At 43.4% G+C, this 14,651-nt stretch overlaps 2 protein-coding genes across 3 annotated transcripts in view; both read right to left on the minus strand.

The window, feature by feature from the left end:
* LOC106809116 (trypsin-like) overlaps positions 1–2,382 on the minus strand; it is a 29,773-nt gene extending 27,391 nt beyond the window's left edge. Inside the window, exons 1-3 of the mRNA XM_014812079.1 lie at positions 2,363–2,382; positions 651–726; positions 314–500 (exon numbers count right to left, since the gene is read on the minus strand). Of these exons, the coding sequence (XP_014667565.1) occupies positions 314–500; positions 651–726; positions 2,363–2,382 (283 nt within the window). The remainder of the gene's footprint in view (positions 1–313; positions 501–650; positions 727–2,362) is intronic.
* Positions 2,383–4,665: 2,283 nt separating this feature from the next.
* Positions 4,666–14,651, minus strand: part of LOC106809133 (protein turtle-like) — a 47,846-nt gene continuing 37,860 nt past the window's right edge. For both annotated transcript variants that reach the window (XM_014812105.1, XM_014812106.1), the window contains exons 6-21: positions 14,213–14,367; positions 13,962–14,067; positions 13,469–13,634; positions 13,155–13,264; positions 12,780–12,924; positions 12,458–12,576; positions 12,048–12,217; positions 11,031–11,193; positions 10,171–10,473; positions 9,564–9,746; positions 8,929–9,173; positions 8,519–8,654; positions 7,968–8,087; positions 7,436–7,606; positions 7,005–7,163; positions 4,666–6,612 (exon numbers count right to left, since the gene is read on the minus strand). In XM_014812105.1, coding sequence (XP_014667591.1) covers positions 6,443–6,612; positions 7,005–7,163; positions 7,436–7,606; positions 7,968–8,087; positions 8,519–8,654; positions 8,929–9,173; positions 9,564–9,746; positions 10,171–10,473; positions 11,031–11,193; positions 12,048–12,217; positions 12,458–12,576; positions 12,780–12,924; positions 13,155–13,264; positions 13,469–13,634; positions 13,962–14,067; positions 14,213–14,367 — 2,621 coding nt within the window. In that variant the 3' untranslated portion in view covers positions 4,666–6,442. The remainder of the gene's footprint in view (positions 6,613–7,004; positions 7,164–7,435; positions 7,607–7,967; positions 8,088–8,518; positions 8,655–8,928; positions 9,174–9,563; positions 9,747–10,170; positions 10,474–11,030; positions 11,194–12,047; positions 12,218–12,457; positions 12,577–12,779; positions 12,925–13,154; positions 13,265–13,468; positions 13,635–13,961; positions 14,068–14,212; positions 14,368–14,651) is intronic.

Here is a 14,651-nt window from a genome sequence, read left to right on the forward strand (position 1 = left end):
AGAGAGAGAGAGAGAGAGAGAGAGAGAGAGAGAGAGAGAGAGAGAGAAGGGGAGAGAAGAGAGAGGGTGTCATACACACGAAGAGAGAGAGAGCGGGAGGAGAGAGAGAGAGAGAAGAGAGAGGGGTACCTACACATGAAGAGAGAGAGTGAGAGAGGGAGAGCGAGAGAATGTGAGGGGAGCGAGAGCGAGAGAGAGAGAGAGAGAGAGAGAGAGAGAGAGAGAGAGAGAGAGAAAAGAGAGGGGGAGAAGAGAGATTCCGAATGAAGTAGGATGAGAGCACACGCGCAAGAGATAGCAAATCTAAACTTACTATAGCTAGTGACTCCGAATCCAGATGTAGTAGACGGCCAGTCCACGTACTTATCGGCATCGTTGCTAGCCAAGGTGATGGGCTGAACGTTGTTGGTGAACACCACTGGCTCATTAAGCTCGAGGACTGCAACGTCATTGTAGATGTCGCTCTCGCTGTATGCCTCGTGTTTTATGATCCGAGTTATCTAGAGTGAAAGATATTTGAATTCCTTTAGACATCTGTACACAAACACGCACGCGCGTACGTACACCTGCCCGGCCGCACGCACGCACACATATTCTACACAATCAGACAGTCACACGCACGCACCTACTCAAGTAGTACGTTTACTTACGTATCTCGTTATTCCGCCGCTGTTCTGATTCAGTGTTCCCATGCGAACGGAGTAATAATCCGGTTGATCCTCGTCTCTGTAATCCAATGAAAATGGAAATAAGTCGTGAGGTTAATTTATCAATGGTATCTTTTCACGAGTTTCATATTATGTCTACATGACGACGTAAGTTTCATGTGCTGATTCGACTGTTCTTTCGCACGAATGTACGCGCGCACACGAACTCACACGCATGAACACACGCACGCGCATACTCATATACATACGCGTACGCACGCACGCATTGGAAGACACACTGCCACGTGCATGCACGCACACCACATAATTTCCTATATATATATATTATCAGTAGACCTCACTTCAGAAATAGGAAGCAGACCTTGCATGTAAGGTCCCCACTCCATATACCAGTCAGTACATAACCAGGCTGCGTTACTATTTTAGCGCATGCGCAATATCTCACCAGAAGAGCTATATTGTGTGATACAAAGGCATTTAGTATGATCAGGGGGTATCTCAGCATAGGTTTCTGTAATAAATTCTTATCCGTCGACCTGTGTTTATAATTAGGAGAGCGCCCTAGCCTGTAAGGTGCAAAACTCGTACTTCAGCCCCCCGCCCTTTCCCTTGTCTTTATTGTCGCACGCTCAGCCTCCTCCTTCTTCTACCGCCCGTCAGCTATCTTCTCTGCCGCTTTCCTTTAGTCTCCGACGCCTCTCTCCCTCAGCAAGCTATATTACGTACATTTATTTAGGCCGTGCTGCACGCCTGAAACGGTGCTCGCGCATGCGCAATATTTCCAGAGAAGAAGAATATTTTGCAACGATTATAATTTTAAAATGAAGAGGGGTTATCCAATCACAGATTTATATAAGAAAATTGTATCAGTAGACCTTTTTTCAAAAATAGGAAGCAGACCTTGCATGTAAGTCCTCGCTGCATATACCAATCTGAATCAGTACATAACCTGGCTACGTTACTGCTTTAGCGCATGCGCAATATCTCACCAGAAAAGCTATATTTTGTGAGGAAAATGGATTTAGTATGATCAGGGGGTATCTCAGCATAGGTTTCTACAATAAATTCTTATCCGTAGACATGTGTTTATAATTAGGAAAGCGCCCTAGCCTGTAAGGTGCAAAACTCGTACTTCAGCCCCGCCCGCCCTTTCCCTTGTCTTCCTTGTCGCACGCTCAGCCTCTTTCTCCTTCCACCGCCCCTGGACTGTCTTTCCTGCCACCTTCCATCAGTCTCCGACCCCTCTCTCCCTCAGCAAGCTATATTACGTACTTTTATTTAGGCCGTACTGCGCGCCTGAAACGGTGCCCGCGTATGCGCAATATTTACAGGGAAGAATAATATTAAAAAAAAATTATTAATTTCAAATAAAGAGGGGTTATCCTATCATAAATTTATGTAAGAAAATTGTATCAGTAGACCTCATCTCAAAAATAGGAAGCAGATCTTGCATGTAAGGTTCCCGCTGCATATACCAATCAGTACATAACCTGGCTACGTTACTGTTTTAGCCCATGCGCAATATCTGACCAGAGCAGTTATATTTTTTGAGGAAAATGCATTTAGTATGGTCAGGGGGTATCTCAGCATAGGTTTCTGTAATAAATTCTTATCCGTAGACCTGCGTTTATAGTTAGTAGAGCGCCCTAGCCTATATGGTGCAAAACTCCTATTTCAGCCCCGCCCGCCCTTACCCTTGGCCTCCTTGTCGCATGCTCAGCCTCCTTCTCCTTCCACCGCCCCTCGACTGTCTTCCCTGCCACCTTCCCTGAGTTTCCCTCCCCTCTCTCCCTCAGCAAGCTATATTACGTTTTTTTTATTTAGGCCATACTATAAGCCTGAAACGGTGCTCGCGCATGCGCAATATCTCCCGAGAAAAAGAACATTTTGCAAACATTATGAATATAAAATGAAGAGGGGTTATCCTAACATAGATTTATATGATAAAATTTCATCAGTAGACCTCACTTCAGAAATAGGAAGCAGACCTTGCATGTAAGGTCCCCACTGCATATACCAGTCAGTACATAATCTGGCTACGTTACTATTTTAGTGCATGCGCAATATCTCACTAGAAGAGCTATATTTTGTAATGAAAATGCATTTAGTATGGTCAGGGGGTATCTCAGCATAGGATTCTGTAACAAATTCTTATCCGTCGACCTGTGTTTATAATTAGGAGAGCGCCCTAGCCTGTAAGGTGCAAAACTCCTACTTCAGCCCCGCCCGCCCTTTCCCTTATCTTCGTTGTCACACGCTCAGCCTCCTCCTTCTTCTACCGCCCGTCAGCTGTCTTTCCTACCGCCTTCCTTCAGTCTCCCACCCCTCTCCCCCTCGGCACGCTATATTACGTACTTTTATTTATGTCGTACTGCACGACTGAAACGGCGCTCGCGCATGCGCAATATCTCCAGAGAAGAATAATATTTTGCAAAAATTATGAATTTAAAAAGAAGAGGGGTTATTCTATCATAGATTTATATGAGAAAATGTTATCAGTAGACCTCACTTCAGAAATAGGAAGCAGACCTTGCATGTAAGGTCCCCCACTGCATATACCAATCAGTATATAACCTGGCTACATAACTGTTTTAGCGCATGCACAATATCTCACCAGAAGAGCTATATTTTGCGATGAAAATAGATTTAGTATGGTCAGGGGGTATCTCAGCATAGGTTTCTGTAATGAATTCTTATCCGTCGACCTGTGTTTATAATTAGGAGAACGCCCTCGCCTGTAGGGTGCAAAACTCCTACTTCATTCCCGCCCGCCTTTTCTCTTGTCTTCCTTGTCGCACGCTCAGCCTCCTTCTCCTTCCACCGCCCCGGCTGTCTTTCCTGCCACCTTCCGTCAGTCTCCGACCCCTCCCTCCATTAAGTCGCTAATTGTCCAGCTCTCATATTTACTAGACAAAGACATTTTGTAGCTATTTTGTATGGAAGACCTGAGACGACATGCGACTTTTTGAGTTTCCGAGTTTTTGAATTTCCCATCAATATATATAAAGTGCTGAGAGAGTCGTAGAAAATGTTTGAAGTCCAAAAATGAACACACTGCGCATACGTATTCCGTGACATTAAAGTCAGTTTAAATTTAGAATCGCCTACCGTGAGATTAAATGTGTGTTATTTAGCGGAAAAATACTATTTGAATTTAGAATCCTTTACCGTGAGAGTAAATGTGTGTTATTTAGCGGAAAAATACAATTTGAATTTAGAATCCCCTACCGTGAGAGTAAATGTGTGTTGTTTTAAGCGGGAAAGAACAATTTGAATTTAGAATCCCCTACCATGATAGTAAATATATATGTGTGCCTTTTTAAGCGAGATAGCATAATTCAAATTTAGACTCCCCTACCATGAGAGTAAATATGTGTGCCTTAAGCGGGAATGCATATGATAGGGCCTAATTTAAATTTAGAATCTCCGTCATAACGCATGCGCAGTGTGTCTGTTTTCGACTTAAAAACATTTCTCAATGCATGTTCTCCCGTGTTTATATTCTTTCCTGTGTGACCCTTGCTTGACCTCCATCTCTAGTACTATATACGATACGAAATTCAGAAAACTCGAAAACTCAAAATGTCGTATGTCGTTTTGAACAGGGCTTCCATAGTATACGGATATCCACCGCCAAATTTTTAAGAGTTCGTGTATGGTCTGTACTTCATACATTACACGTAAGAATGATGCACTCTACATGTGGAAGATTTTCCGCGGCAATACTTGTTTCCCATAATTTGCATGCGAACGTCAAAATAACTGGAAAATTTGTACTGAGAACCTTGTGTTTGAAGAGCTTCAGCTAAGAACGGTTGTCATGGCATATATATATATATATATATATATATATATATATGCTATTATGTGGATGCCAAAAGCACGAATAACATATTGCGTTATGTTTTGTCCCATAATTTTGCCAGCCCTTTACATTGCTTAATATGTAAGGTAGCCTAATTATCAAAGCAAGTAAGCATGACAAAAAATCATACCGTGCTATAAATATTTGTGTAGAAATATATATTCCAAAATCATCAATTACTGTGTATTACAATCAATTGCTAGGCTATGCATATATGCGACTGCTTTGCTTGATTTGCATTACCACAAGTAAATTATTATTCACATATACCGTCTTCTACACCGCCAGGCTATAATGTTAAAAGCTGTATGTAGAATATAAAATTACATTATATACAATAAGTTATGTTACAAAACAATGGTCATCAGCAGAATTTGTTGTATAAAACTACTCGTGTACGGCGACACGTGCACATAATAATTCTTCTATGATGTGATGCATTCTTGCACATTCTTTTTGCACGTTTGTTACTAAACTGCAGACGCTAAATGTACGACAGCTATATTTGTAAGAAAGCTGTAACGACCTAAAACCTCGAGCAATGCCCATGAATATGTTTTCAGCGCGTCTGTGACTTTATGATCCAGTGACACGCATATAATCACTCATAGACTGGTTGCCCTGTTCCGAAGAGACAGGGCGACCAGTCTAAATAAAAAAAAGCTGCGCTCAAAAAAAGACCCCGGTGTTTAACAATTAATCATTCACAAGATTGTAACACTGAAAATCAATTCATATTTCAAATTATTGGCAGCCGCAGAGGAAGACGCATACTACTAAAGAATCTCATGCAAACTATTTCACAGACGTCACAGTATTCTGTCTTATATAGTGTATATGTCATACTCGGCTGTAGTTCTCTCTATACATATAACAGGGAGCGGAACTTCGACTTGCCATAAGAATCCATTCATGCACATTATGTCGATTAATTACACCATGACAGGTTACAAAGAACAAGGGCAGGGTTTTATACAGCTACCATGATTCGCAGTGGATAAACACTAATTTATATTGAACTAAAGACCGTCTTATCGACGATTTGCGCACGTGCCAGTAGAAAGAATAGGTTTCCAGTTTTAAAAAACATACCAAATCTAGTACATATGAGGACAAATATGCGTGTACTATATACATATACGTGAGGATACGTATCTATGGGATACACAACTTTCAATTATACATACATACGATCTATACACTGAATATCTGACAGAATTATTCACGATCTTGTTCATGTAACCAGAACATTCATCGACAGTAAAACCAGAGTAGGTTTTTCGCTACTCATAATTAATTATTCAAATTATGTCACTGACTTATAACAACATTTTTACACATGCTTTGCTATATTTTGATTTTCGTCTTCATAACAGTTTAAACATAGGTATACAACCGACCAGATACAAAGAATCGCTATTCAAACAATCGCCATGCAGATGTGACCACTATTAGGATCTATAGAAAACCTTGTTTTCTACTGGAGTGTGACGGCTACACTCCACTAGATGACTTAAAGGACGCCAACATGGCACGTCAAAGACCTTATCTTCCGATTCAGATATGCATCCTATTTTGCCATGGATTGGGGCAATAATTAACAGTAGGGTTTTATAACAGAAATATGACTTGGTACCAAGCATTACCGGAATACAGTATGTCAACGGGTAGACATCATAAACTCATTGCTAGACTCTGGACGAATATTCAACGTTACAATCGAGTCTGTCTTGGCAGTTTGAGAATTGAAACGTCAGACCTCAAGAAAAAATCCCAACCTGAACTATATTTTGAGCAAATGTATCGCAAACGATCAAGTGACGATTTCAGAACCATTCGAAACGGAAGCAGTGTGCGATAGCGTGTACTTTCGGGCCGACTTTGGGAGCTTGCACTGACCCGTCCACGGTTACACTATCACCTCGTGAATGACCTTGCGCTGCGGCGTGTGCGGCGTCGACTGACCGCTGGCCACGCTGCCCTGGTCGTACGTGACATTGGTGGAGGGCGCGCGTGATGACGAGTAGTCATCGTAGTCGTATGGGTCGGGCAGTCCGCTGATGTGCAGGTATGGATTATCTGCAAACGAGAAGACCACGAATTAGACGGTTGACACAGGTGACGTCGCAGGTGCCACGGGTAATTTCTCAAAAGTTCGTGCAGGTGAAGTGAATGATACTATAGATAGTGAGGCAGGTACATGACAAAGGTGACACAGTGACCCAGGTGACAGGTGACAGGTGACGTCACACGTGTTGGTGCAGGTGAAGTGGATGACTCCACAACTGACGAGGCCTATGCTATGTATGCTATGTTGAAATATTCCAGATTAGAGTTTTATATTTTCTACATCACACGGGTTCAACAGGTGAGAAGTTGGTAAGACATCCGCTGACAAAGTCATGAGAGGTGACACAGGAAATGCAACTGGTCTCACAGGTGATATGTCTCTGCTGCTGTCTGATGCCTACCTATAGAATTATTGCTATTGAGCCTGTTCATATCGTCGTCGTTGCAGTAAGGGTCAGCATCCCATGGGTCTGGTTTATAGATGTCAGACTGCGTACTACCGTTGTATAAAGGCGGTGCGTGGTATGACGATCTGTTGCCATTATACGCTGGTGGTGGACCTGTAAATGGATGAGATCAGTCTAAACTTGGGCTCCTTAAATTGAACACACACTATCGCACTAGTAACCGTGTACAGTTGTAATTGGATCGTGGTGCGAGTGACTTATTAATACAAATCCGCGACGTAAGCACTACAACACGTGCTAGTTTTATTAAACAAATCCCATAATTTACTACCTTAGCAGGGTTGATATTGATATTCATACCTAACTTTTTGTTTAACATCTGGTGAATTTACGTAGTAAATTAATGCACGTTATAATTTACTCACCATTGCTATTCACGTTTGGACTATGGTAGTAGCTGACACCGTTATGTACACTTGGTGGCCCTAGGTCATCGTATTCAGTTGAGAGAGCCTTGTTCGAAATTCCTTCTAGATTAGATCGCGGTGGGGAGACATGTCTAACGTGTGGTGTCTCCATCTCATAGTCTTTCCCGACTGTCAAGCCAAACAAATGAATTTCACTTCACTACACAGATTAACTTACCGTATATGATCGCGTAATAACCGCGGGCGCCTATAAGCCGCACCTCAATTTGAATCGGGTAACCAAGTATTGCGCATAGTATATTTCCCCTCACGGTATAGCGCACTTATAAACCACAGAGCAAATACAGGGTTGAAATCTGAGGCCAAATTTGCGGTTATTACGCGATCATATACGGTAGCAGTAATATTTCTAATCTTAGGGACTCCATCTATATTTATCCTTCCACCACGTCTATCTTTTCAAGCATAGTACACGTTTATGTAACCTTCACCATCAATTTTAAATTTGGTATAAATTTTCTAGCATTACCTTTATTTTCGGGTACTTTCTTCTTGCGACAACAGCAACAGCACACAACCACAGTGATGATGATCACGAGAGCAAGAGCACCAAGGCAACACAGCAGGATCAGTATCCACTTGTGAAATGCTGGAGAGAACACAAAGAAGCAAGGTAACTTGTGTTTAAAGTTGCAAAACATAAAATCAAGTCACTGATGGCCCAGTATGGCATAGAAACAATAGTAGGTTGTCTTGTTTAAATGAGAATCTTTTTAGCACAGCATAGTCACATGTCTCCGCTTTTTTTATTAATTATTTTTCCTATTTTGGTATAAACAAAGTAATACGATCTGCTCAATCTTGCATATGCATAAATGTGTGTGTGTGTGTGTGTGCGTGCGTGCGTGCGTGCGTGCGTGCGTGCGTGTGTGTGTGTGCGTGTGTGTGTGTGTGCACAATAACCAGGTTATCTAGCAGGACCACATAACCAGTAATCCAGAGTTATTTAAAATACCTTACATACAGCATTTCTTTTATCTAACACTAATCGAATCACACGCAACAAAAATCAGTACTCACAAATTTCAGCCAGCACGGGGACACCACAGTCATCTGGGTTGTTACTCATGCAGACAGAAGTTCGAATATTCATGTTCTTGCTATAACTGTCAACTTTCACGTATTCGGAATTTATCATCTCACACGCTCGGTACGTCTGAAAAACAAACCATAATCTTAACCCACATGCACGAAAAACAATTTCTTTCTAGTGTATTCTATCACAGCATTATCTGCATGCATGCACACACTCACCTACAATCGCATGCACGAATAAACGCACGCACGCACACACACACACAGGCATGCACAAATACACACACACATGCACGCACGCGCACACACCCACACAAAACATCGACTCCAACTCGCGTAATCCAGCCGCACGCTGTGCAGGGAGACTAACGCGATTCGCGGGCATCTGCTCTCACCTCCCAGCCGAGCGACCCCTCCTCGTCCTGCGTCTCCACGCGCACGCACGCCTGTGGCTCGGCCGGCGACGCCGTCCACGTCAGCTTCTTGCTGACCTCGTTGATGCCGACCTCGGTGAGAACGACACCGTTGGGGTCGACGGGCTTTGCGAGCGTTTCCACGGCGACGCGATTTGACGGCTCGCTCACGCCCTGCGTGTTGCTCGCTGCCACGTAGAAGCTGTAGGTCGTCATCGGACTCAGGTCTGAAGTATAGCGGAAACATTGTGACGTCAACGTTAAAATAAAAAAACAAGCAACATCATGTTGATGCGAATGACAACAACAACAAAAAAACTAAATACAACATGCGCAAATATCACGAAACAAAGCAAAACAAATAACAATAAGATGCAGCAGAAGTTGCAGTAACAGCAGCAACATCAACAAACATACAACGACAGAAACAGGTTTCCTATTAACTATAAATCCGGACAATTTTTATCTCAGCGTATGGGTGGCATTTGACTATCTTTCATGTAATTGCCTACGGAATTAAAATGAAATCGGTTGCAAAGAAATATGGCATGATAACTACATGATCCAGCACTATATACAACGAGCGTGCTATAGGAATACTAAACACACTGACATACCCGTGATAACAAATTCCGTGCTGCTGCCCGCTTCAATCGTCTCTTGTGCTCGAACGGAGCCCATCTGATAGACAATGAGGAAGACTTGCGGTGCGCCCCCGTCGAACCCAGCATCCCACGTCAGATAGACCGAGTCGTGCGTCACGTTGTCGTAATTGAGGTTCGCTGGGGGATCCGGTTTGCCTGAAGAATGTACGACGTGAGATATTAGCCAACATTCGCACAAAAAAGATTAAGTTTCTACTTCAAAGATATTCGACAGACATAAATTAGTGACATCCATGATAATATCAGGACCCTTTTAATCTAAACCCTTTTCTTTTATCCGAATAAAATCGAATTTGGCAAGACTAAGAATCTTGACTAGATGTGCACGTGAAAACTTCACGGGATTTCGCGAACAAGACAATTGGTCGACGTCCAACAAATGACAAATATACAAATTTTAGACCAGCTGCACCACATCTTTGCTTACATATCACTCACGCGCAAACCTGCAAATGGGTGACCAACCGGCCCTCGTCAAATCGAGTTAGAAACGCAAGGAGGCAATTTCCCCCCACCCACCCACTATCCCGGCACTCATGCAGCCTCTGGCGCCACCTACCTACAAGCTGCAGCTCGAGGGCGACGCTGGCGCCACCTAGCATGTTGTCGGAGCGGCACGAGTACTCTCCGACGTCGCCCGAGTGCATGCCGTCGATGAGCAGGTGGCTCTCGTGCAGGTCGCCGAGCTCCGGCCGCGCGTACGTCACCACGGTGATGCGATCCGTGTCGTTGTGCAGCTCGGCGCCGTCGCGCGACCACGCAAAGCTCGGCGCCGGCACCGCGCGGAACTGGCAGACGACGGTTGCCGTTGTGCCCACGTCGAACGCAAACTTGTCCTGCTCCTGCGCGCCGACCGGCATATCTGCGAGAGCAAGCAAGAAACCGAATTGAACGTCGTCGGTTACACACGCGTACACGTACGTAGTCAGGGGCTAATCTAGCTGCTTAATATGGGCACCCGTGACGAGCGTAGTGAGCCTAAAAAACATTATATATATTATATATATATATAAATCTATCACATTAAATTGGGCGTTTGGTCGACACATTTTATTCAGATGATAGATAATAGATCTTATATGAGCATTTTATTATAAAACAGCTAGTGCCTACATAACGATAGAAACATGGAGATCTGCATCAGAGCTCTGCTAATTTGGGCGTTTTTTATTAATTTTGTAATTTGAGCGTTTTTTATTAATTTTGTAATTTGGGCGTTTTTTATTAATTTTGTAATTTGGGCGTTTTTTATTAATTTTGTAATTTGGGCGTTTTGCTGGTAGTCGTAATTTGGCCGCCGGTATTTGGTATGAAAAATGGCTTGGATTAGGCCCTCGTAGTGGTTTTAGAAGGCTCCGTTGTGAAAAACTTTCTGACTCTCCCCAGCTATAACAATAGTGGTTGTTGCATTACACTTACAGTTTACAGTGAGGTGGGTGAACCTGGAGTCAGTGGGTCCGGCGCCAGAGGCCCTGCACTCATAGCTGCCCGTATCGTCCTTGCTGATGACTCCGCCGGGTCTGCCCGTTCCCTCCCACGACAGACGGCTGTCCGTCTCACTGATGTGAGAGTCTACGGGATCCTGGATGGAGAGAGGTGCCGTGTTTTACTCAACAAAGAAATTACGAGAAACTAGCATGCTGTAAAATTTATGAACGAATACACGCATGCACACACGCACACAGACGCACGCATGCTCACGCACGCACTCACGCCCCGGCCCCTCCATTCCGAGGTCGGAGGGACCGCATGCGCGTTCCCAAAATCTCCGGTAAAGGGGTATTTTTCGCGCGACAAAATCCGGCCCAAGAATTGTAAAAAAGGGGGTGTATTTGACTTTTCACCCGGAGATTTCTTTAAAAAGGGTGTGTTTTTCCTCTCTCTCTTTCATCTTGAATATCATAGAAAACTTTATCAAATCCCGGGATGAAATTCCTGAAATTCCTGCTAGTTTTGAAAGTTCATTCAGGATTATTTAATTTTGAAATGTAAAAATATTGCCCCCTAGTTCCCCTCAATCACTGAACTCTACACTACGTAGTGTAGACTGGTTCGACAGTTCCACACGCTACACTAACGTCACTACGGTTGGAATGAGAGCTTACCTGAGATAGGGGGTACATTGAGCAGTGTTCCGGATTTAGGGGGGTCTCCAAGGCAGGAAAAACCCGCAAAAAGCCCGCAAAAGGGAGGTTCAGAAATTTTAGCAGTCCTGAGATAGGGGGGTGCTTTCAAAGGGAGGGAACGAGCATATGCGTACCCTAACTAACACTGAGTGGGGGGGGGGCGGGACTCACGCTCACGTGCATGCGCACACACACGCACATGCACATGCACATGCACATGCACACGCACACACACACACGCACAAACATAGATAAATGGTGTGACGGATATTTATTATTATATAATGCTTGATCAGCAATGAGAACTCACTGTGCTACTTGCAATCATGAACATGTCGTTACTGGTGAGTTCCACATTGTCCTTGAGCCACGTGATTACTGGGGCTGGTTTGCCCTGAGCAGTGCACGTTACAGAGAGGCCCGTATTACTGCTATTTGCAACCAACTCTTTTTCTGGTGCTTCAATGATTTGTGGGGACTCTGGAATCATAAAAATATATCATTAATGTAGGCATTTTTACTCACTTAAATGAATGCATATATATATGGATGGATGGATAAATAGATAGATAGACAGGTAAATCATAACAAAATAGCTATCATAGGCTGACACTGGTACTCACCTCTGTTAATTATAATCAAAATAAAATAGTAAAAATCATTATTTCTAAATATTAGGTAGACAAAGGCATCATTACAATGGTTTGCACGTGCACTTACGATTCACGACTAGATTCACAGTTGCCGGGGCTCCGCCGCCAATGCTGTTCGTAACCAGGCATTCATACTCTCCACTGTCAGCCAGGGTCAGGCTTATCATCGTATACGTCGCGTCCGACCTAGCAAAAGCAGCTCAACATGTAGCTTGGAACATGCCCCTCGATTCAAATACCTCACACTCTGCACAAGAACTGCAGACTTTCAATATACACACGTTAAACGTTACTTGCCGTTTTTATTCATAACAACCCGATTTGTGCAAGCCTAGGCATTCGTCCTCCGTGCGTATCAGACGCCCATGTTAATAAATTTTAATAAGTACCATATGTAGAAATCCTCTCCTTTTCGCTTCCAGTAGAATGTCCCCATGGGAACTCCTGGGTCTGTCACGTAGCAGTGCATCGTCACATTGCCGTTGACCAGCGCCTCCTGGTTGAGAGGTGTGATGCTTGCCGCGCCTGGTGCATCTGAAAGATGACAGACACAACGTTCTCACCGGTGCGCTTACGTAAATACACACACAATAACGGTAAATTAATAGCTAGTCTTCTTTATCTCACCTGGAAACTAACACTGCCGGGTTGAACTTGCGCACAATAATGCATCATATAGAAGTGCTGCCGATCGCTGAAGAATTCAAATAGCTGCTTCAATTCAGAACAAAGACTTTCCGACGTAAATCGTATCACGAACTTACACTGCACTTCGAGGTATGTTGTCGCACGGCCAACCTGCTCTTTGGCCTGACTCGATTCGGACAGGTCGAGATAATTTGTCACCTCACAAGTGTAGTTGCCAGCTTGATCACTAGAAACATAAGTAAAAAACATCAATACACTACGTTAGAGGAGAAAACGGTGCCATGCATATAGTGTATTGTAAAAACATTCAGCACAAACATCTTTAACAAAGATACCTTCATACACATACAGCCTATCTCTATGAGATATTAAAATCAATCTGTCTTCATAAACTCCGGTAACTAACAAAATCACTAAGAGCATGACCTACCGCATTACGTCATTAAACGTAAGTTCACTGCCTTGAAAAATCATGCCTCCATCCTTCCACCATTCGACCTTAGAGGGCGTAGGATTGGCATCGAAATTGCACGTTAAGGTGACAGTTGTCGACTCGAGTGCAGATACCCTCTCATCCACCGTTAGAATAGGGCCGTCTGAAATTATGACCGTTGATACTTATACAGTGTTTCATTTCGTTAACGTTAAAAACCATGAAGTTCAATCTTGAATAAATGCTATGAGATTGGGTAGGTGGGTTATATCCGAAAACAGTTTCGGTAAGAGCAGATGAACATAACGTTCACCCTGAATTGAACGGGTCTGGACTACGTTACATGTATGCAGAGTAATCCATAAAGAAGCTGCACGTGATATAATGTCATATAACACCATATGTCAGAACTATCAGTGCACAAGTCACTTCCGCCTAATTCTATATCGGACTCGATCGCGAGTGTGACAATATGATCATATATACTCACAGAGGACTTGCACTTCTAATTGGTCAAAGCCTGAGCCAATGTTGTTTGTTGCCAGGCACTTGTAGATACCGGCCATCTCCTTTTGCACTGGGTTCAGTGCATAAGACTGGAACAACAGCAAACAAATGGAACTCTACCACAAGAGTGTGTAAAAGTAGGTAACATTTAGAAACAAGCCCGTTTTCATACTATATGCAAAAATTTAAAAAAAAATTTGGTGCAAATTCATGCAACCACTAATCTATACTTACCTCGCCATTGTAATTCAGTGTATTGCCATCGTGGTACCAGGTTCTGCTGACGGATGAAGGGTTTGCATCCACGTCACAGGTAAGGGCAGCATCTCTGCTGCCCAGCTCTAGCTTCAGTGGGTCATAGTCTGGTTTCATTACCACATCCGGCCGATCTGTACAAGAATTTTTACTCACATTACAATAGGAACATGCATGCAACTATGTCAGCACTAGCCGTGAAGCAGAGCACAGTACATTTCAATGAAGCTTATTAGTTTTCATAAAATATAAATATTGTCCTTGAGAGAGAGAGAGAGAGAGAGAAAAAAGTAAGACAGAGAGAGAGAGAGAGAGAGAGAGAGAGAGAGAGAGAGAGAGAAGAGAGAGAGAGAGAGAGAGAGAGAGAGAGAGAGAGAGAGAGAGAGAGAGAGAGAGAGAGAGAGAGAGAGAGAGAGAG

The sequence above is a fragment of the Priapulus caudatus genome, unplaced genomic scaffold (genome assembly GCF_000485595.1).
Source record: "Priapulus caudatus unplaced genomic scaffold, Priapulus_caudatus-5.0.1 Scaffold330, whole genome shotgun sequence".
Lineage (NCBI taxonomy): Eukaryota > Metazoa > Priapulida > Priapulimorpha > Priapulimorphida > Priapulidae > Priapulus > Priapulus caudatus.